The following is an 18,816-nucleotide window of genomic DNA, read 5'->3' as shown; positions in this document are numbered from 1 at the left end:
TTGGAGAGGTTTAGGAATGGAATATCAGGGCTTAGTGTTTGGAAAGCCAGGGACATAGCCTCTAGTTTGGGACAAGTAAAAATCGGAGATGCTGAAGGAGATTAAAGAGATAGGGAAGGCAAAAATCCTTGGAGAGAGTTTGAAAATATGACTGAAATTTATAAAATCAACCATTGTTCAACTGGGAAATTACATCAGTCAGTGAGCAGAGGAATGGTCAGTGAATGGGACTTGGTATGAGCAAGGACAGACTATGGAATATGGAACAAATCCTTCTCCACTGTCTCAATGAAGGCAATCGTCTTATTTTCACATGGGGTGACATCTTTACTAATTAGAAAAGGGAGAATCTTTCTATATATATGACAAAACACCACAGGACGTGGTGAATGCTGACTCGGTTTGTTTGCAACTAATTACCCTTGAGAAAGTGGTGATGATTGCCTTCTTGAACTATTGTCATTCTTGGGACGTATATACGCTCACAATGCTGTTAGGAAGGGATGTATAATCGTTTAATAGATAGTATTTTCCAGGGTTCAATTATAGCAGTATATGACAATGTAATATTTACAAGGTAAATATCAATGGTTAGCACTGCTGCCTGACAGAGTCAGAGACCTAGGTTCAATTCCAGCCTCATGTGACTGCAAACTCCACACAGACTTTCCCCCTGAATCTGTATGGGCTTCCTCCCACAGTCCAAAAATATGCAGGTTAGGTGGACTGGCCATGGGAAATTGCCCATAGTGTCCAAGGATGTGTAAGTTAGGTGGATTAGCCATGGGGAATGCAGGGTTACTGGGATAGAGTGGGGGTAGGTGAGTCTGAGTGCAATGTTGCTTGGAGAGTTTAGTATGGACTTGGGTCGAATGGCCTGGGATTTTGTGACTGATTTCTTCAGCATGGAAAAATAGGATGACTTTAAAATCCCCACTCAGTTCCCAGAGATGGTACTACTTACATCTGATATCTGTTGTATTGACTCCATTTGAACATCAGTGGAGCTCATTATCTCCGTGGAGGCTGTGTCTAAGATTTCCATACCGATGCAAATGAGTAAGCGGGCTCTAAAGGAAACACCTTCACCGAGACCCTCGTTTAAATCCTGATGTTCATCCATTAGGGTGTAGTTACGAGTGGACCCATACATATTCACCCAGGAAGGACCGAAGGTGGGCAGGAACCCTGTAAAGGAGACATCACATGTTAATGATACGTCCAACACCGTCCAAGAGATTGACAAATTCTAATGGAGGAGATTGTAAAGAATTTCAGGAACATGCCTTTTGGATTCTGTTGCAGGACAATCAAGAGAAATGGTCAGATGTAAAGCACTGGTTTACCTTTGTCTCCATCATTTGAAATCTTTCTCAGGTCAACAAAATGCGTTCCTATAGCAACTTCATTCACTTTGTCGCAATCGCGGATCTGGATTTTAATTCGTGTGCAGAGGGGTGGAAACATTTCAGTAAATATGATTTGCTCATTCCATACTGGTTCATACGTGCTTTTTTGGACACTCGTTTTTCCCTGGCAAAAGAATAGACAATTGGTTATTGGTGGGTTTGAGTTACTAGGGCAAAACAGCGCAGAACTAATTACTGTTCGAGTAATTAACTGTGATTTGAATAACAATTGTGATCAGTGAGAACAACCATTTACAGAACTAAGTCAAAATAAATCACATTTAGAAACTGAAAATCAGTGACTAACACTCCACTAACAATTGGCAGGTCTGTAATGTCATCACAATTTAAGGAAAGTGTAAGTGGCACATTTATTGTTGAGACAGTTCATTTCCAGTTCTGATTTTGCTTTCAAAATTTCATCATTTGCATCTATCAAGTGTGGTAGGTGAATGACTCATCGGAACTGTATCGAAGGCTTTGTCTAGTCCAGAACATAGAAGAAAACTATGTTGTCTTCAGCCTACACAACAAATCCTGACTGTGAAAAGAGAGCAGAATTCTGATTAAACCTATTCTCAATACTGCAAGTTTCAGAATATCCAAAATATACATGCAAAAAATTGACACAGTTTGACACTTGAAGAGTATCCAATGTAATAAGCCAATGACATCTGAAAATAATGCCATGGATTTTGTAATTTGAATTAAGCAGCAGAAACCTCTCTGCAAAGTCCATAAAACCATAAGAAATAGAAACATGAGCGGACCATTTGGCCCCTTGAACCTAGTCTAACATTGACTAGGATCATGGCTGATCCAACATTCCTCACGTCCACTTTCCCCTTAACCCTTCATCCTCTGGCTGATCAAGAATCTATCATCCACTGCCTTAGATATATACAAGGAATCTTCCCACAGCTCTCTGTGGCAAGGAATTCCAGAGACTCAAAACTCTGAGAATTGGAGAGTTGCTTTAACTCCTGAGTTATACAGGTTTTATGTAAAAAGAAAATCTAAAATAGTTCTGGTTAGATTTACAAGTTGTATGTCTAACTAATAAAAGGAAGGAGAACTCTTTGTAGTGGCATTTTCCAGGGCGGAGACTCCTGGTGGAGCTAGGCCCGTATTCTGGACTCTTGGGGGTGGTGATGCCCTGGGTGGAGACTCCTGGTGGTGGTAGGCCTGGATCTTGGACTCTTGGTAGTGGCATTGTCCAGGGTGGAGACTCCTGGTGGTGGTAGGCCTGGATTCTGGACTCTTGGTAGTGGCATTGCCCAGGGTGGAGACTCCTGGTGGTGATAGACCCGGATTCTGGGCTCTTGGGAGTGGTGATGCCCTGGATGGAGACTCCTGGTGGTGGTTGGCCCTGATGGGACACCACTCTCAATGGTGTCAGGCAGCAGAGGTCTCCTGGGGCAACAGTGTTGTCATTACTGTTGCCAGTGGGACTCCTTGAGGCATGGAATACCTTGCAGAGACTTTGCAGAAGCTCTGAGGTCTTGCTTGACACTCCGTTTGAACAGAAGATGTACTCTTATTTAAGTAATTCCTTTTTATTCTCTTTGCAGCTCAAAATGGCAGCAGATTGTGGTGACAAAACACTTTTCAATGTATCTTCAAGATACATTTAACAATAAAACTGTGCATCAATCATTCCTTTATCAATTTCTTTAATTAAGCTGTTAACTTACTTATAATTATGGGAATTAACATTCAAAATAAATTGTTATGTATCGTCATCATTCCCTTTTAAAATGCACTTGTGTTATGACGCTTTCATAACATAAAGGTACAGTTTTTGTTTTAATACCAATAGATGAGAAAAGGAATTCTTTGATTAGTGACTGGCAACATTATAAAATAGATGAGACAAACAATTAAAGGTACAATTATATTTCTATCATATATGTATTTTCATACATACAGTTTGTAAAAGAATGGGCCTTAAATATTTATCACTATACCTTTTGTCCTGCAAATGATACTTGAACATAGGGATCAACTAAATCTTTGTTTTCTCCAATGAATGCCTTCTTCATGTTAGCCATTATGCTGGTGTTCATCTTTGGAAGCCCCTCTGCTCTGTAGACCTTGACATAATACCTTGCCCACTGCCGCTCTGAGGGTACCCCTTCAGGAAGCAATAGGTTCCTGTTGATAAACAGTCAGATGATAATCATTTGGAAACTGTTGAGAGAAATATATTCACAAAAAGAATGCTTGGGAAGGTGAAGAGCCATGTGTCATTTTGTGGCAGAAACATCACCGATGAGGGGTGTAATATTGCATGATAGCACAATTCACTCCTATTGCATCATCTGCTTGATGACAATTTAGGACAGGGTGTAACAAATACTACTTTTCATAGAGAACTGAGCATTTATTAAAATATTTGTATTTGTAAGACAATTTCAAATTTATTCACAAAAATTGTGTACAATGAGTTTACTGAATAGACTCAGAACAGGAAAGATCGCAATAGTTAGAGACCTGGCTTTGTTTTGGAAATGGGAATTTCCTGGTTCTTCCAGGCAATACATTTACAAGCAGCGTGGACATGTAAAATAGAACAGGGTCTAGGCCACTGCCTGATGTCCCACCCAATTAGTGGCCTGTGAAAACTGGTTCCTGCACCCACCACATTACCACAGAGAAAAGAAGGAGATTCATCCTTTGGGTGCTGTCCTGTGCCCATTGGGGGCATATCCCCCCAGGATGTTACTCCCAATTTGGATATGGCCACTCTGCATCCAGAACCGAAAACTTTACACCTGTGGACTCAACCCCTCCTGGACCAAGAACCCTGGATTTCCCAACAAGTCTGGTTGCTTTCTATCTTCTCCTTGAGACAGCTCAGCAGCAGTTTAGAGCACTTAGCTGCCAGCCAATTGGATTGATCAGCAATCCTTGTGGGAGGAACTTCCTTTCTCTGAGAGCTTGTCAAGATCATCTGTTGCATTATTGCTGCAAAGCAACTGTTTTTAAAGGCAGCCAGTCTATGACTGATTGTCCATCAGGGAATGGGGAAGCAATAGACAATAGACAATAGACAATAGATGCAGGAGTAGGCCATTCAGCCCTTCGAACCTGCACCGCCATTCAATATGATCATGGCTGATCATTCCTAATCAGTATCCTGTTCCTGCCTTATCTCCATAACCCTTGATTCCACTATCTTTGAGAGCTCTATCCAACTCTTTCTTAAATGAATCCAGAGACTGGGCCTCCACTGCCCTCTGGGGCAGAGCATTCCACACAGCCACCACTCTCTGGGTGAAGAAGTTTCTCCTCATCTCTGTCCTAAATGGTCTACCCTATATTTTTAAGCTGTGTCCTCTGGTTCGGCACTCACCCATCAGCGGAAACATGTTTCCTGCCTCCAGAGTGTCCAATCCTTTCATAATCTTATATGTCTCAATCAGATCCCCTCTCAGTCTTCTAAACTCAAGGGTATACAAGCCTAGTCACTTCAGTCTTTCAGTGTAACGTAATCCCGCCATTCCAGGAATTGACCTTGTGAACCTACACTGCACTCCCTCAATAGCCAGAATGTCTTTCTTGGAGACCAGAACTGTACACAGTACTCCAGGTGTGGTCTCACCTGTACAGCTGCAGAAGCACCTCTTCGCTTCTATACTCAATTCCTCTTGTTATGAAGGCCAGCATGCTATTAGCCTTCTTCATTACCTGCTGTACCTGCATGCTTACCTTCATTGACTAGTGTACAAGAACACCCAGATCTCTTTGTATTGCCCCTTTACCTAAATTGATTCCATTTAGGTAGTAATCTGCCTTCCTGTTCTTGCCACCAAAGTGGATAACCATACATTTATCCACATTAAACTGCATCTGCCATGCATCTGCCCACTCACCTAACTTGTCCAGGTCACCCTGTAATCTCCTAACATCCTCATCACATTTCACCCTGCCACCCAGCTTTGTATCATCAGCAAATTTGCTAATGTTATTGCTGATACCATCTCCTATATCATTAACATATATTGTAAAAAGCTGCGGTCCCAGCACGGATCCCTGCGGTACCCCACTGGTCACTGCCTGCCATTCCGAAATGGAGCCGTTTATCACTACCCTTTGTTTCCTATCGGCCAACCAATTTTCTATCCAATCTAGTACTTTGCCCCCAATACCATGCACCCTAATTTTACTCACCAACCTCCTGTGTGGGACTTTATCAAAATCTTTCTGCAAGTCCAAGTACACTACATCTACTGGATCTCCCTCGTCTATCTTCAGAGTTACATCCTCAAAAAATTCAAGAAGATTAGTCAAGCATGATTTCCCCTTCATAAATCCATGCTGACTCTGTCCTATCCTGTTACTACTATCCAGATGTGCTGTAATTTCATCCTTTATAATAGACTCCAGCATCTTTCCCACCACTGAGGTCAGACTAACTGGTCTATAATTTCCTGCTTTCTCTCTCCCACCTTTCTTGAAAAGTGGTATAACATTAGCCACCCTCCAATCCTCAGGAACTGACCCCGAATCTATCGAACTCTGGAAAATAATCACCAACGCATCCACGATTTCCCGAGCCACCTCCTTCAGTACCCTGGGATGTAGACCATCAGGCCCTGGGGACTTATCAACCTTCAGACCTAACAGTCTCTCCAACACCAAATCCTGGCAAATATAGATTCCCTTAAGTTCAGGTCCTTCAGCCACTGTTACCTCAGGGAGATTGCTTGTGTCTTCCCCAGTGAACACAGATCTGAAGTACCCATTTAATTCTTCTGCCATTTCTTTGATCCCCGTAATATATTCCCCTGCTTCTGTCTTCAAGGGCCCAATTTTAGTCCTAACCATTTTTTTGCCTTGGACATACCTAAAAAAGCTTTTACTATCCTCCTTTATGTATTGGCCAGTTTACCTTCGTACCTCATTTTTCCTCTGCGTATTTCCTTCTTAGTAATCCTCTGTTGCTCTTTAAAAGCTTCCCAGTCCTCAGTTTTCCCACTTATCTTTGCTATGTTATACTTTTTCTCTTTTAACTTTATATGTTCCTTAACTTCCCTCGTCAGCCACGGCCGCCCATGCCTCCTCTTGGGATCTTTCTTCCTTTTAGGAATGAACTGATCCTGCAACTTCTGCATTATACACAGAAATATCCATCATTGTTCCTCCACGGTCATCCCCGCTAAGGTATTGCACCATTGAACTTTGGCCAGCTCCTCCCTCATAGCTCCATAGTTCCCTTTATTCAACAGAAGTACTGTCACTTCCGACTGTACCCTCTCCCTCTCAAATTGCAGATTGAAGCTTATTGTATAATGGTCACTACTTCCCAATGGCTCCTTCACTTCGAGGTCTCTGACCAATTCTGGTTCGTTACACAATACCAGATCCAGAATTGCCTTCTCCCTGGTCGGCTCCAGCACCAGCTGCTCTAAGAATCCATCTCTGAGGCACTCCACAAAGTCTCTTTCTTGAGACCCGATACCATCCTGATTCTCCCAGTCTACCTGCATGTTAAAATCCCCCATAACAACTATAGTAACATCTTTGCTACAGGCCAATTTCAGCTCCTGATTCAACTTACATCCGACATCCAGACTACTGTTTGGGGGCCTGTAGATAACTCCCAAGAGGGTCTTTTTACCCTTAGAATTTCTCAGCTCTATCCACACTGACTCTACATCCCCTGACTCTAGGTCCCCCCGCGCAAGGGACTGAATATCCTCCCTTACCAACATAGCCACCCCACCCCCTCTGCCCGTCAGTCTGTCCTTACGATAGCACGTGTAGCCTTGAATATTCATTTCCCAGGCCCTGTCCACTTGAAGCAATTTGCCTGGTCCCCTGGAAAATTTCAACCCCAAAACTATCCCTGTCACGGAATACTTCCAGTCAGCTTACTTCATAATTACATTTCTGATGATATCATCCAATTAGAAGCCTCCCTCTAGTTTTATGCACACAATTCTTTCGTCACTAAACAAAAATCATGCGGCTATAGCATAACAGCATTTTTTTTCTTGATTGGAGCAAATATAACAAAGTATTTATCAGAGCACAGTATATTGGAGGATGTTCTAGTCAAAATATATACTGCACATCATGAAAAAGGCCTTTCATTTTCACTGCTGTTGAATATGATAACGGAGATTCTTCAGTAAATGCAACTCCTCACCCTTCTATATCATCTTCATCAGTCTCATTAGACTTGTGTGGTGTCTTGATATTATCCCCCTTCCCAACGACAGCTATGTCACACTTTATGTAGCCTTTCACCCCAGTAGTGATGTCCCCAGGGTCAGACAGTATGGCCCATTTGTGGTAGAATTGATGTTCTGTTAAAATAAGTGAAAAATATAGGAAGATTACAAAAGTGGAGATTCTGAATTTGATTAAATGTTTGTCACTATCAATTAAAATATACTGTATTTATCAAGTATATAATGAAATAAGATGCTGAGACAGTCAGTGACTGGCAAAACCATTAGTTTGTCAGACAACAAATGCCTTGTTCAAATTAATCCAATTATTATCAGGTACTCTATAAACTGAGTGGAATGCATGCTTGTGAATTACATTTACACTCAATGATATTCTGTCAAAGATAAGATAAAAGGCGATGGATAAAACAATTTCTTTTCCATTGTTTGATTGACGGAATGATTCACTTCTGGTGTGGGAAGTGATTTTACAAATGAAACAAAAAAGTAGACATAAACCAGGGAAAAGAGGATGGGGGATTGTGGCACCGGTGTTGGAACTTGCTTGCAGTATAAATTCTCAGAAAGAGTTTAGGTTGGCTGGCTTCTGGACCATAGATTCCACATAATTGTACGTAATTACCTGGCTGTGAATAGATAGTTCCTATATCAAGTTTGAAGGTGCCCACCAATGTCCCACTTCGTAGGAGGTTTTTGGAATGGATTACCTGCAAGAGATTAGAGGTAAATCATTTTGATGGACCATTCTAGCAAGCACTAAAGTGCCCTAATAATTTGAACAACAAGAAAAGCCAACATTTTTTTCAATAATAGTGGAAAAGGAAATCAACATATTAAGCTTATGTCTTGGGGTCCTAAAATCTGATTCTTGATACTTTCCCTCTGTTCCCCTTTATATTTCTTCTCTGTTGTCAGCCAGGGCTCAGTTGGTAGCACACATGCTTGTGAATGTCAAGGGTCTGGATTCAGGCACAAGGGAATGCTACACAGTTGACGGTGCCATCTTTCAGAAAGGATGTCTCCACATTTACATAATAATGAAGCTTTCGGATTCTGTTTCATTAGGTTTATTCTTAAATAATATTTACTTTTCATTCTTTCATATTAACGTTTAATTGCTATCAGTTTTTTTTCAAAATAAGTAAGATGGTTACGTTAAATATGTAAATATTCTCACCGAGAGCTTGACGATTTTATCGAACATGACATCCGGAGATACATGAAAATCAAAGACGAAGTACTGGAGAAAAAAGATGGAAAACAAAGACTTTAGTAACTATCTAAACAGCACTGACTGAACATTTGGAAGTTAATACCTACTGCGTATTATTTACATAAAAGTGCATCAAGGGACATTAAATACGGATGATGACTCTCATTTATTTAGGTTTGGTGTGGCAATGTGAGTTGTTGCAAATTAACAATAAATCTGAAACAAGAACATGTTTCCAATGTTTACACATTTTAAAATTCTATTTCAGATTAAGTTAAACTCATGAAACATATTTTTCCAATAAAATTGGAATTATTTCTGTGACTTCTATGGTAAAGAGTTGACCTTGACAAACTGTTACGGATCGGCACATTGCAGGGCCCACGACCACGGGCTGAGGGACACACTAAAGCTTGGGGCAGCTGCTGCCAAGGCGCAGTGGGGAAAGACCATCATCTAAGCTCTTTCTGTCAAAGTAAAATGAGGGGCTGTTAAGATCCAAGACCCCATGACTGTCTTAAGGGAATATAAGTAGTTTCCTTGCAAGACTAGGAAACATCTGTCTGGAAACTCTTGAGAAATGTCAAATTCCAGTATTTGTTTTCTCTGCAAAGTCTCTACAGAGACTTTTTAAAAAATTCACTCATGGGATGTGGGCATCGCTGGTTGGGCCAGCATTTATTGCCTGTTCCAAGTTTAGGGTACATTCCCTTCAGTGTGGAAACAGGCCCAACCAGTCCACATCGACCCTCTGAAGAGTAACCCACCCAGACCCATTACCCTCTGACTAATGCACCTAACACTATGGGGCAATTTAGCATGGCCAATTCACCTAACCTGCACATCTTTGGACTGTGGGAGGAAACCAGAGCACCCGGAGGAAACCCACGCAGACACAGGGAGAATGTGCAAAGTCGTCCGAGGCTGTGAGGCAGCAGTGCTCATCACTGAGCCGCTGTGCCGCCCTTGAGAAGGTGGGGATGAGCTGCCTTCAAGAACCGCTGCAGTCCATGTGCTGTAGGCTGACCCACAATGCCATTAGGGAGGGAATTCCAGGTACTTGACCCAGCAGTGAAGGAACAGTGATATATTTCCAAGTCAGGCTGGTGAGTAGCTTGGAGAGGAACTTGCACATGGTGGTGTTCCCATGTATCTGCTGCCCTTGACCTTTGAGATGGAAGTGCTTATGGGTCTGAAGGTGCTTTCTAAGGAACTTTGGTGAATTTCCTTTGTAAGTACTTAGAGATAATGTTATGAATAAAGTAGACTTTTGCAATAAAAAAAACTTATGAAATAACCCAGAATTTCCCACACCAGTGTTTAATGACTGTTTTACATACTTATTAATAGGCCTCCCACCAACATGAAAGTAATATTATGGTTAACATATGAAAGCATACAATAAGTGATGGAATATTGTAAGTACTAATGGCTTTAATTTTTATTTGATGTATTTGACCTTTAACAATCAAATAGACTGTTGATCTTTATTTCATCCGGATAAAAGGAGCAGCAGACACTGGTTCTAGATTTCCCTGTTGGAGTTGTTGAAGGTATTTTGTTAACCCTTGAAACTCTGCTGTGTGAAATGTTAACATAACTAGAGAAACTTTGAAAGAGGTATGTTCCAATGGAGTTGCACATCAAATCTGGTTTTAATTTAGGAAGGAATAATCAATTAAACCAATCATCCTGATCGTATTGGAGCAGAACTTCCAATTAGGGTTGGAAAATTTATGTCCGACTTTGAGTGAGTTAAAAAAAAATTCACTTTCCTTCAGCTGACTTCTGTGTGGGAGATTCCTGAACAGGGACTGTCTTTTACCAACCTGTCTAGGAATCCATAAATCCAGCAGCAGAGAAGATCATTGTTCAAACAATTCACCTTTTTTGACCACAGACAGTCATATTCTGAAATGTCAATGTCCAGCAGTAATGTTGAGGGCTACTGTGAAATAGTGACTATGTAAGGTAAGTGAGGGGGGTGGGTTGCATGCCAAGTGGGTGAGAGTGTTATAAACTGTGGGGGATGAGGTAGGGTGCCAGGTAAGTGGATGAAGGTGCAGATTGAGCGTAAATAAATTGCTGCTACTAGATTGGTTGCCAGTTGGGATTGGGTTGGGAATGGTGTTGGGTTTCAGATCAGAGTGTCTGGCTGGGATTAAAGGGAGTTGTTGGGTTGGCAGTTTGGTCTGGGGTGGTTGCCAGGCGCCTGGGTTGTTGTTCTGCATTTGGAGAGGTACAGGTTATGGGTGGGGATTGTAAATAAGGAGTCAGGGACTCAATTTAATAGTTACCCAGAAGCTAAGAGAAGATTTTAAAAAAAATCTCTTGAGCAATTGTTTAGCTTTAGAGACTTGGAATTCTTTAAATGTAAGGAGATTTCTCAGAGGATTCCAGACATAAGGGAATTTCCTGCCAGAATTGTCAATGTCCTGAGCAAATCTCACAAAGTGTTGAGATTTCTGCTTGAGCTCCAGTTTGTGCTGCTACAATGTCTGTCTGCCTATCAGATTATCTGGACCATTACCATGCCTTTGGAAACATATCTTCCAAACACTTAATGGAAACATATTTCTCTGGTAGGTAGACTGAATTGGAATCAATTTCTGGAAGAGTCAGAGGTGAGTGATTAGCTTGAAATGAGTGAGTTTTGAAGGTGCAGGCTTACAGAAGGGGATGTAAAATACAGAAATACATCACCTCATTGTAGTATGGGCAGTTTGTTGATTCCTTCATACTTGTATATTTCTTCTCCTCTCCAATTTCAACACAGACAACTGGGTCCATGTTCAATCCCACGAGCTGTCTTGCTTCAATGATTGTGATACTCACCTTGAGTAGAAAAAAATGAAGAAATAATTAACCTCTTGCACCTTTTGTTACTTTAAAATCTAAATTACTTACAGGCAGACTGCTGTAGAAATACAGGAATATCACTACTACAGTAAATAGTTCAAAATAATTTTCTAAATGGTAAAATCATATACTGTAGCCAGATTATATAATTTAATATTTTTCCAATTTGTAAAATATCTTTTCATATACAGGGAAACTAGTACCCAGAAGACTAGATTCATTGGTAATGTTATAATTGAATAGACTGGGTCCACATTCCTCTGCTGCACTGCTAATCTTCTGCTATAACTTTGGGAGAAACCTTCAGGAACTGTTAGGAAACAGGTATTTTGGATTTTCACTGACTTCGCGAGTTTATGATTTGCTTCGAAAGGGAAGAACCTCCAGCCATCCCCTATTAAGGAAATCAGACGTCTGCTCCAGAAACTCAGCTGATACTTGTTGTAACTGTGATAATTGTTACATCCATTGACATGAGATATATGATCTTCACAATGAAGATGTGGTGGCCACTTGTTATAGTTTGCCAACCCGAAAATGATCCATGTATCCAATTCTCTACTTCTTGGTAGCAAGCCAAACTCTATACATACCAACCAATAACCCTCATATATAACTCCACAACCTTTTATGTGGCATCTTATTGAATATTATTTGTTAAGTTTGTCAAAGTTTGGGAGAAGATTTGTAGCTCGGGTGCTCGTTCTTGTGGTTCTGTTCGCCGAGCTGGAAATTTGTGTTGCAAACGTTTCGTTCCCTGTCTAGGTGACATCCTCAGTGCTTGGGAGCCTCCTGTGAAGCGCTTCTGTGCTGTTTCCTCTAGCATTTGTAGTGGTTTGAATCTGCCGCTTCCAGTTGTCAGTTCCAGCTGTCCGCTGCAGTTGTCGGTATATTGGGTCCAGGTCGATGTGTCTGTACAGAGAGCAGCCAGGGAATTCCTAGAGGTATGGCACTCATCCACAGATTCTATCAACAAACACATCGACCTGGACCCAATATACCGACCACTGCAGCGGACAGCTCGAACTGACAACCGGAAGCGGCAGAGACAAACCACTATAAATGCCAGAGGAAACAACACAGAAGCGCTTCACAGGAGGCTCCCAAGCACTGAGGATGTCACCTAGACAGGGGACGAAATGTTTGCAACACAAATTCCTAGCTCAGCGAACAGAACCACAACATTAAGTTTGTCAAACATGATTTTCCTTTCCCAAACATGCTGACTTTATCTGATTACGTTATGATTTTACAAAGGTCCTACTGATTCCTCCTTAATAATGGATTCAAGCATTTCCCAAATAACTGATGTTAGACTAACTGGCCTATAGCTTCCTGCTTTTGGTCTCCCTCCCTGCTTGAGTATTGGTGTCATATTTGCAACTTTCTAATCCACTGTGTACCTTTCTAGAATTTAAGACCTTCTACTCCACTGACCTTTTCCTTACTGTACATTTTCCTTACTGTAGTACTTCTCAGTCAAAAGCTGTTTTCTTTCATACTCCAATTCCTCCTTTCTTTAAAGATTTCCTTTGCTGTTTTTTAAAATTTCCCAATCCTCAGGCCCACCACTTATCCTTTCCATATTGTACATCTTTCAATGTACTACCATTCTTAATTTCTTCAGTTAATCATGATGCATTCTTTTCATAGACCTCCCTCTTCCTTCATGGAAAATATAACTGCTGAGGATTATGAATATCTTCTTAAATATCTACTATGAGTTCCGAACCATCTTATCTTTTAACCCCTTTTTTTGATTACTTTAGCTAATATCATCTTTATACCCTGTAACTGCTTTTATTTAACTTTAAGACCCAAATTTTTTCGCCCTCAAAGTGAAATTGAACATTCTCACCAACAGGCTGCTTTGTTAGGAGACCATTTATTTATCTGACCTCATTTCCAGCCCTAGAATTACTTGTTCCCTGATTAGTTCTAGAATGAATTGTTCTAGGAAATTATCACTTCCTATGAATTCATTCTCCATCCTCCCTTTGCTAATTTGATATGAAGATTAAAGTCTTCCATGTTTATTGCAAATCTTCCTGAAAGGCCCCATGATTCAGTGGTTTATACTCTCACCTACGATGTAGCTATTGTTAGGGAGACCATACAAAACTCCTAGTAGTAACTTCTTTCCCTTGCTATTTCTTACCTCTACCCAAACCAATTCTCCCTTTTGATCCTGCAAGCCAAGGCTTTTTTTTTTAACCACTGTACTGATCTCATCACTGACTAACATAGCTACACCACCATCTTGCCTTTATTCTTATCCAGCCTAAACATGAAACATTCAGTTCCCAGCCATGGTCAGTTTGCAGCATAACGGTTATCATATCAAAACCCATTTCTTTCTATTTGTGTCTTCAAATCATCCATGTACTGCATCCATTCAGACAAATAGCATTTAATTCTGTCTTTTTACCATTTTCCTTACTCTGACCTTATTTACTGATGCACTCTTATGTCTGTACCTTTTGTTCTTCCTTTTGAACGCTTGTTATCATTACCTGAATCAATAAACTGCACCATTGTCTTCTCATTCCTCTTTAGCTTTCAAAATCTCTTCTCATATGAACTGTCCCTTCCCCCTCGTATTTATTTTAAAGCCCTAGTGATTCCATTTGCGAGGCACTGGCCTAAGACATTTCAGGTAAAGTCTGACCCAGTGGTCCAGCTCTCTCCTTCCCCACTGCTGGTGCTAATTCCTCATGAACTCAAACCCATTTCTCCCACACCAAACTTGGAAGTCTCAACTTTGAGGATTTTCAGTAGAAAAGCCATTTAGTAGTTCCTTATTTTGGGAAGTATCAAGTAACATTAATGCTAACGATAAGTAAATCAATGCATAAATAATGCTGATATGGGAAATAGGGAACAAAAATAGCAGATGCTCAAACTAAACCAGCAGATCGGTTAATGCGTGTGGAGAGAACATGAACTCATGTTTCATGTGTTCTTTACGTCAGAGCTGATTAAAAAGTTTGGGATATATTGTCCTTTAGTTGTATATATTGACACATAAATGAACACTCTGAGCAAGAGTCAACGGATGAATTACCAACTCTGAGAATATTGTTGTGTATTAGATACTAGGTTGAACTGGGGTGATCTATATGCAGTATAGAGACTGGCTACAGGTTGGGAATCTGAAAGTTTAAGTGTGCATTTTCAGTGGCTCTTTAACTTAAATGGGGAATGAGGGACAATGGAATAAATGTCCACAAATCGCTAAAAGTAGCAAAGAAGTTGTGATTGTGACTGTGAAGGCACTTGGATTCCTGTCCCTTAATCACTGAGATATAGAATATAAGAGCAGGGTGGCTATGCTGAAACTTTAGAAACATGGGTTAGTCTGCAGCATTGGTCCTGTGTATAGTACTGGTCACCTCATTACAGAAAAGATAGGGTTGCACTCGATAGGGTACAGAGGAGATTTATAAGATTGTTGCCAAGACTTGAAAAATGCAGCATTGAGGGATGATTGGATGGGGTGGGATAGGCTTGGATTGAATAGTCTCTTTTTTAAAAATTATTTGATTCCCTACAGTGTGGAAACAGGCCCTTCGGCCCAACAAGTCGGCACGGTGGCACAGTGGTTAGCACTGCTGCCTCACAGCGCCAGAGATCTGGGTTCAATTCCCGCCTCAGGCGACTCTCTGTGTGGAGTTTGCACGTTCTCCCCGTGTCTGCGTGGGTTTCCTCCGGGTGCTCCGGTTTCCTCCCACACTCCAAAGATGTGCAGGTCAGGTGAATTGGCCATGCTAAATTGCCCGTAGTGTGAGGTAAGGGGTAGATGTAGATGTAGATGTAGGGGTATGTGTGGGTTACGCTTCGGCGGGGCGGTGTGGACTTGTTGGGCCGAAGGGCCTGTTTCCACACTGTAAGTAATCTAATCTAATCTAATCTAAGTCCACACCAACCCTCCAAACAGCAACCCACCCAGGCCCATTTCCCTCTGCCGAATGCACCTTATACTATGGGCAATGTAGCATGGCCAATTCACCTAACTTGCACATCTTCGGACTGTGGGAGGAAACCCATGCAGACACGGGGAGACCATGCAAACTCCACACAGGCAGTTGCCCGAGGCTGGAATCAAACCTGGGGCCCTGGTGCTGAGAGGCAGCAATGCTAACTACTGGGCCACCATGCTGCTCTTACGCATTCCCACACCCCAGCTCCTCTCATGATATGGGTTATACAAGCACATTCATAGTCCCCATCATCACGTACTCACCCTTTCTTCTTCCATGACTTGCTATCAACAATCCCTTCATTTTCCTACCTTTCCCTACCCTCCATTCCCCTTCTCTTTCTCCCCCCGGCCCCCCACCCTCCACCTCCCCCCCCCCCCTCCCGCCCCAACCAACACCCCCCCCCCCCCCCCCACCGTCCATCCCTGGGCTCCATCTCTACTTTCCTGCTCACCCGCTCTCCTCCACCCCACATTCTAAGGCAAATACTACTTTTTTTCTAGCTGCTATCAGTTCTGAAGATTTGAAACATTAACTCTGCTTTCTCTCCACAGATGCTGCCAGACCTGCTCAGTTTTTCCAGCTATTTCTGTTTTTATTTCTGATTTCCAGCAGTCACGGTAATGTGTCTATTTTGGATAGGCTGGGATTGTTCACCTTGGTACACAGTACACAGAGAAACAACTTTATTGAGGCGTACAAAATTGAGAGAGGCCTGGATAGTGAATGGGAAGGGCCTAGTCATTTATTCAGAGAGGTCAGTGACTAGAGAACATAGATTGACAGTGAATGAGTGGAGGGGAGGCAAGGAAAACCTTTTTCACCCAGAGGTTGGTAGGTTTCAAGATCTCACTGACTGAAAGGGTTGTGGAGGAAAGGCCGACAACACATTTCTAAGGTGTGTGGATCTCTACCTGACGTGTAGTAACCTACAGGACGACAGACCCAATCCTGGACAGGGGGATGGAGCTGAGTGGAACATCTCATGGCTGGCACAGAGATGATGTGTAAAGTGACCTATTTCTGTGCCATTAACCTTCTATGAGTGTATAATTTGAAACATTTCTGTCCCAAGATTATTTAATATATCATTTCATTGATAATAATTGGGACTGCAGTGAAGCTCAGGCCTCTGGCTCTTCTCATTGGTTTATACTATAACAGCCTGAATGACAGGAGTTTTCAGTTCAGCATCCAACTGCTCTCACTTGCTCGGGGGAGTTATTTGGATGGTACCTGGGTTTTATTTTCTCTATATTAGCATAGGCTAGTAATCCCTGGATCTTCTAGTCTGCTTAATTACTGTAAATCAATATCTGATCTATGCTATTTAATATTTGATGTAATTTAATTCAGCATCTCCTCAGCTACATTCCATCTGTGTTGTAGGAAATGAGTTTTTTTATAACCTTTCTAGAATGCTCAGCCTTTCCCATACCAAGCCTTATACTTGGGATTATTCTCCTTTCTCTTCTCGCTTAAGAAGACATACATTGATTGTCATTAGAGAAATAACTGCTGCCTTTGTAGTGAGATCAGGCTGAGGTTGGTCGTCAAAGATGTCAGTGACCATCCACAATCTTCAGGCATTATAACCAGACTAAGGAGATGGTCAGAGGACCATCACTGGAACCTTACACACACTGATCTCAGCCAATGTGACCAGAGATCAGTTTAATTTGATTTATTGTTATCACATGTACCTCAGTCCATTGAAAAGTTTTGTTTTGCAAGCAGTACAGCAGATCATTATAAACAAATGCTATACACATGCTCACTAGCTATCTTAAGGATATAATTACCCTTCTACTCCACACCCATACAATGTGTTGTAATATTTTGTGATTTTAAAAAAATTGCTTCACTACATTGTCTAGTCTGTTTCTCCAAAGTAATTTTGTAGATCTCAATTTGCTAATACTGTATGAATTATTTTCTACCTCTATTGCAGATTTTATGTGTAATATTTTACATTGATCAGTAAACTTTGTATCCTCAGCTATTTTATTATAACAACATTTGAACCTATCAGCTTCAAGCAAGGTAAATTACACTGGCTATTGATCTGACTAACAAGAGCAATGCCTCAGGATATTAGATTGAGGATGAAGTGAAATAAAAATACTGATCTTGTCTTGCTGGAGCTGTCTTCAAACTCTGAGACAATTGATATTATTGACATTCCAGCAATCCTCAGTACTACAACTAAAGAAAGCTATGTGAAACTGTCAGTAAAGGGTAAAAAAGGATCAAATATGAACTAAATCTTTAATTCAACAGCCACACTCTCCTTTGACAGGTATACAGGAATTATTGATGAGAAATAATGAAATCCATAATCCTCAGATCTGAAGGATACTAATTAAAGATATATAAATTGAAATAAGGGCAAAAATTTCCCAAAAAAGCAGTCATAGATTTGAAATAAAAAGGCTACTTAACTCAGCAGTCAAGAGACTGTAATTACAGGAGTTTCATTAATTCAGTAGTAAGGCAAAGTGTTTAAGTAAGTTTGAAACTGGATTTACCACTCTAATTGCTAGCAGAACTATATCCCTCATCACGTTTACCCTCTGGAAAAAATTTCTATATGTCTTAACGAGTACTTTGCATCGGTATTCACCGAGGAGAGAGACATGACGGATGTTGAGGTTAGGGATAGATGTTTGAATACTCTCGGGCAAGTTGGCATCGGGAGGAAGTGTTGGGTATTCTAAAAGGCATTAAGGTGGACAAGTCCCCAGGACTGGATGGGATCTATCCCCGGTTACTGAGGGAGGTGGGAGAGGAAATAGCTGGGGCCTTCACAGATATCTTTGCAGCATCCTTGAACACGGGCGAAATTCCAGAGAATTGGCAAGTTGCTAATGTTGTCCCCTTGTTTAAGAAGGGTAGCGGGGATAATCCAGGTAATTATAGACCGGTGAGCCTAACGTCAGTGGTAGGAAAGCTGCTGGAGAAGATACTGAGGGATAGGATCTATTCCCATTTGGAAGAAAATGGGTTATCAGTGATAAGCAACATGGTTTTGTTCAGGAAAGGTCATGTCTTATCAACTTAATAGAATTCTTTGAGGAGGTGACAAAGTTGATTGATGAGGGAAGGGCTGTAGATGTCATATACATGGACCTCAGTAAGGTGTTAGGCTTATGGTA

At 41.2% G+C, this 18,816-nt stretch overlaps 1 protein-coding gene across 9 annotated transcripts in view; it reads right to left on the bottom strand.

Annotated features, from left to right (window-relative positions):
- otofa (otoferlin a) overlaps window positions 1-18,816 on the bottom strand; it is a 461,762-nt gene that overhangs the window by 141,916 nt on the left and 301,030 nt on the right. For all 9 annotated transcript variants that reach the window (XM_072562753.1, XM_072562744.1, XM_072562806.1 and 6 more), the window contains exons 10-16: window positions 11,526-11,657; window positions 8,787-8,849; window positions 8,232-8,316; window positions 7,564-7,723; window positions 3,377-3,563; window positions 1,347-1,533; window positions 965-1,188 (exon numbers count right to left, since the gene is read on the bottom strand). In XM_072562753.1, the coding sequence (XP_072418854.1) occupies window positions 965-1,188; window positions 1,347-1,533; window positions 3,377-3,563; window positions 7,564-7,723; window positions 8,232-8,316; window positions 8,787-8,849; window positions 11,526-11,657 (1,038 nt within the window). The remainder of the gene's footprint in view (window positions 1-964; window positions 1,189-1,346; window positions 1,534-3,376; window positions 3,564-7,563; window positions 7,724-8,231; window positions 8,317-8,786; window positions 8,850-11,525; window positions 11,658-18,816) is intronic.

The sequence above is a fragment of the Chiloscyllium punctatum genome, chromosome 3, assembly GCF_047496795.1.
Source record: "Chiloscyllium punctatum isolate Juve2018m chromosome 3, sChiPun1.3, whole genome shotgun sequence".
In the NCBI taxonomy this organism is placed as follows: domain Eukaryota; kingdom Metazoa; phylum Chordata; class Chondrichthyes; order Orectolobiformes; family Hemiscylliidae; genus Chiloscyllium; species Chiloscyllium punctatum.
Note: the sequence above shows the minus strand (reverse complement) of the source record. Positions and strands in the feature narration are given on the sequence as shown.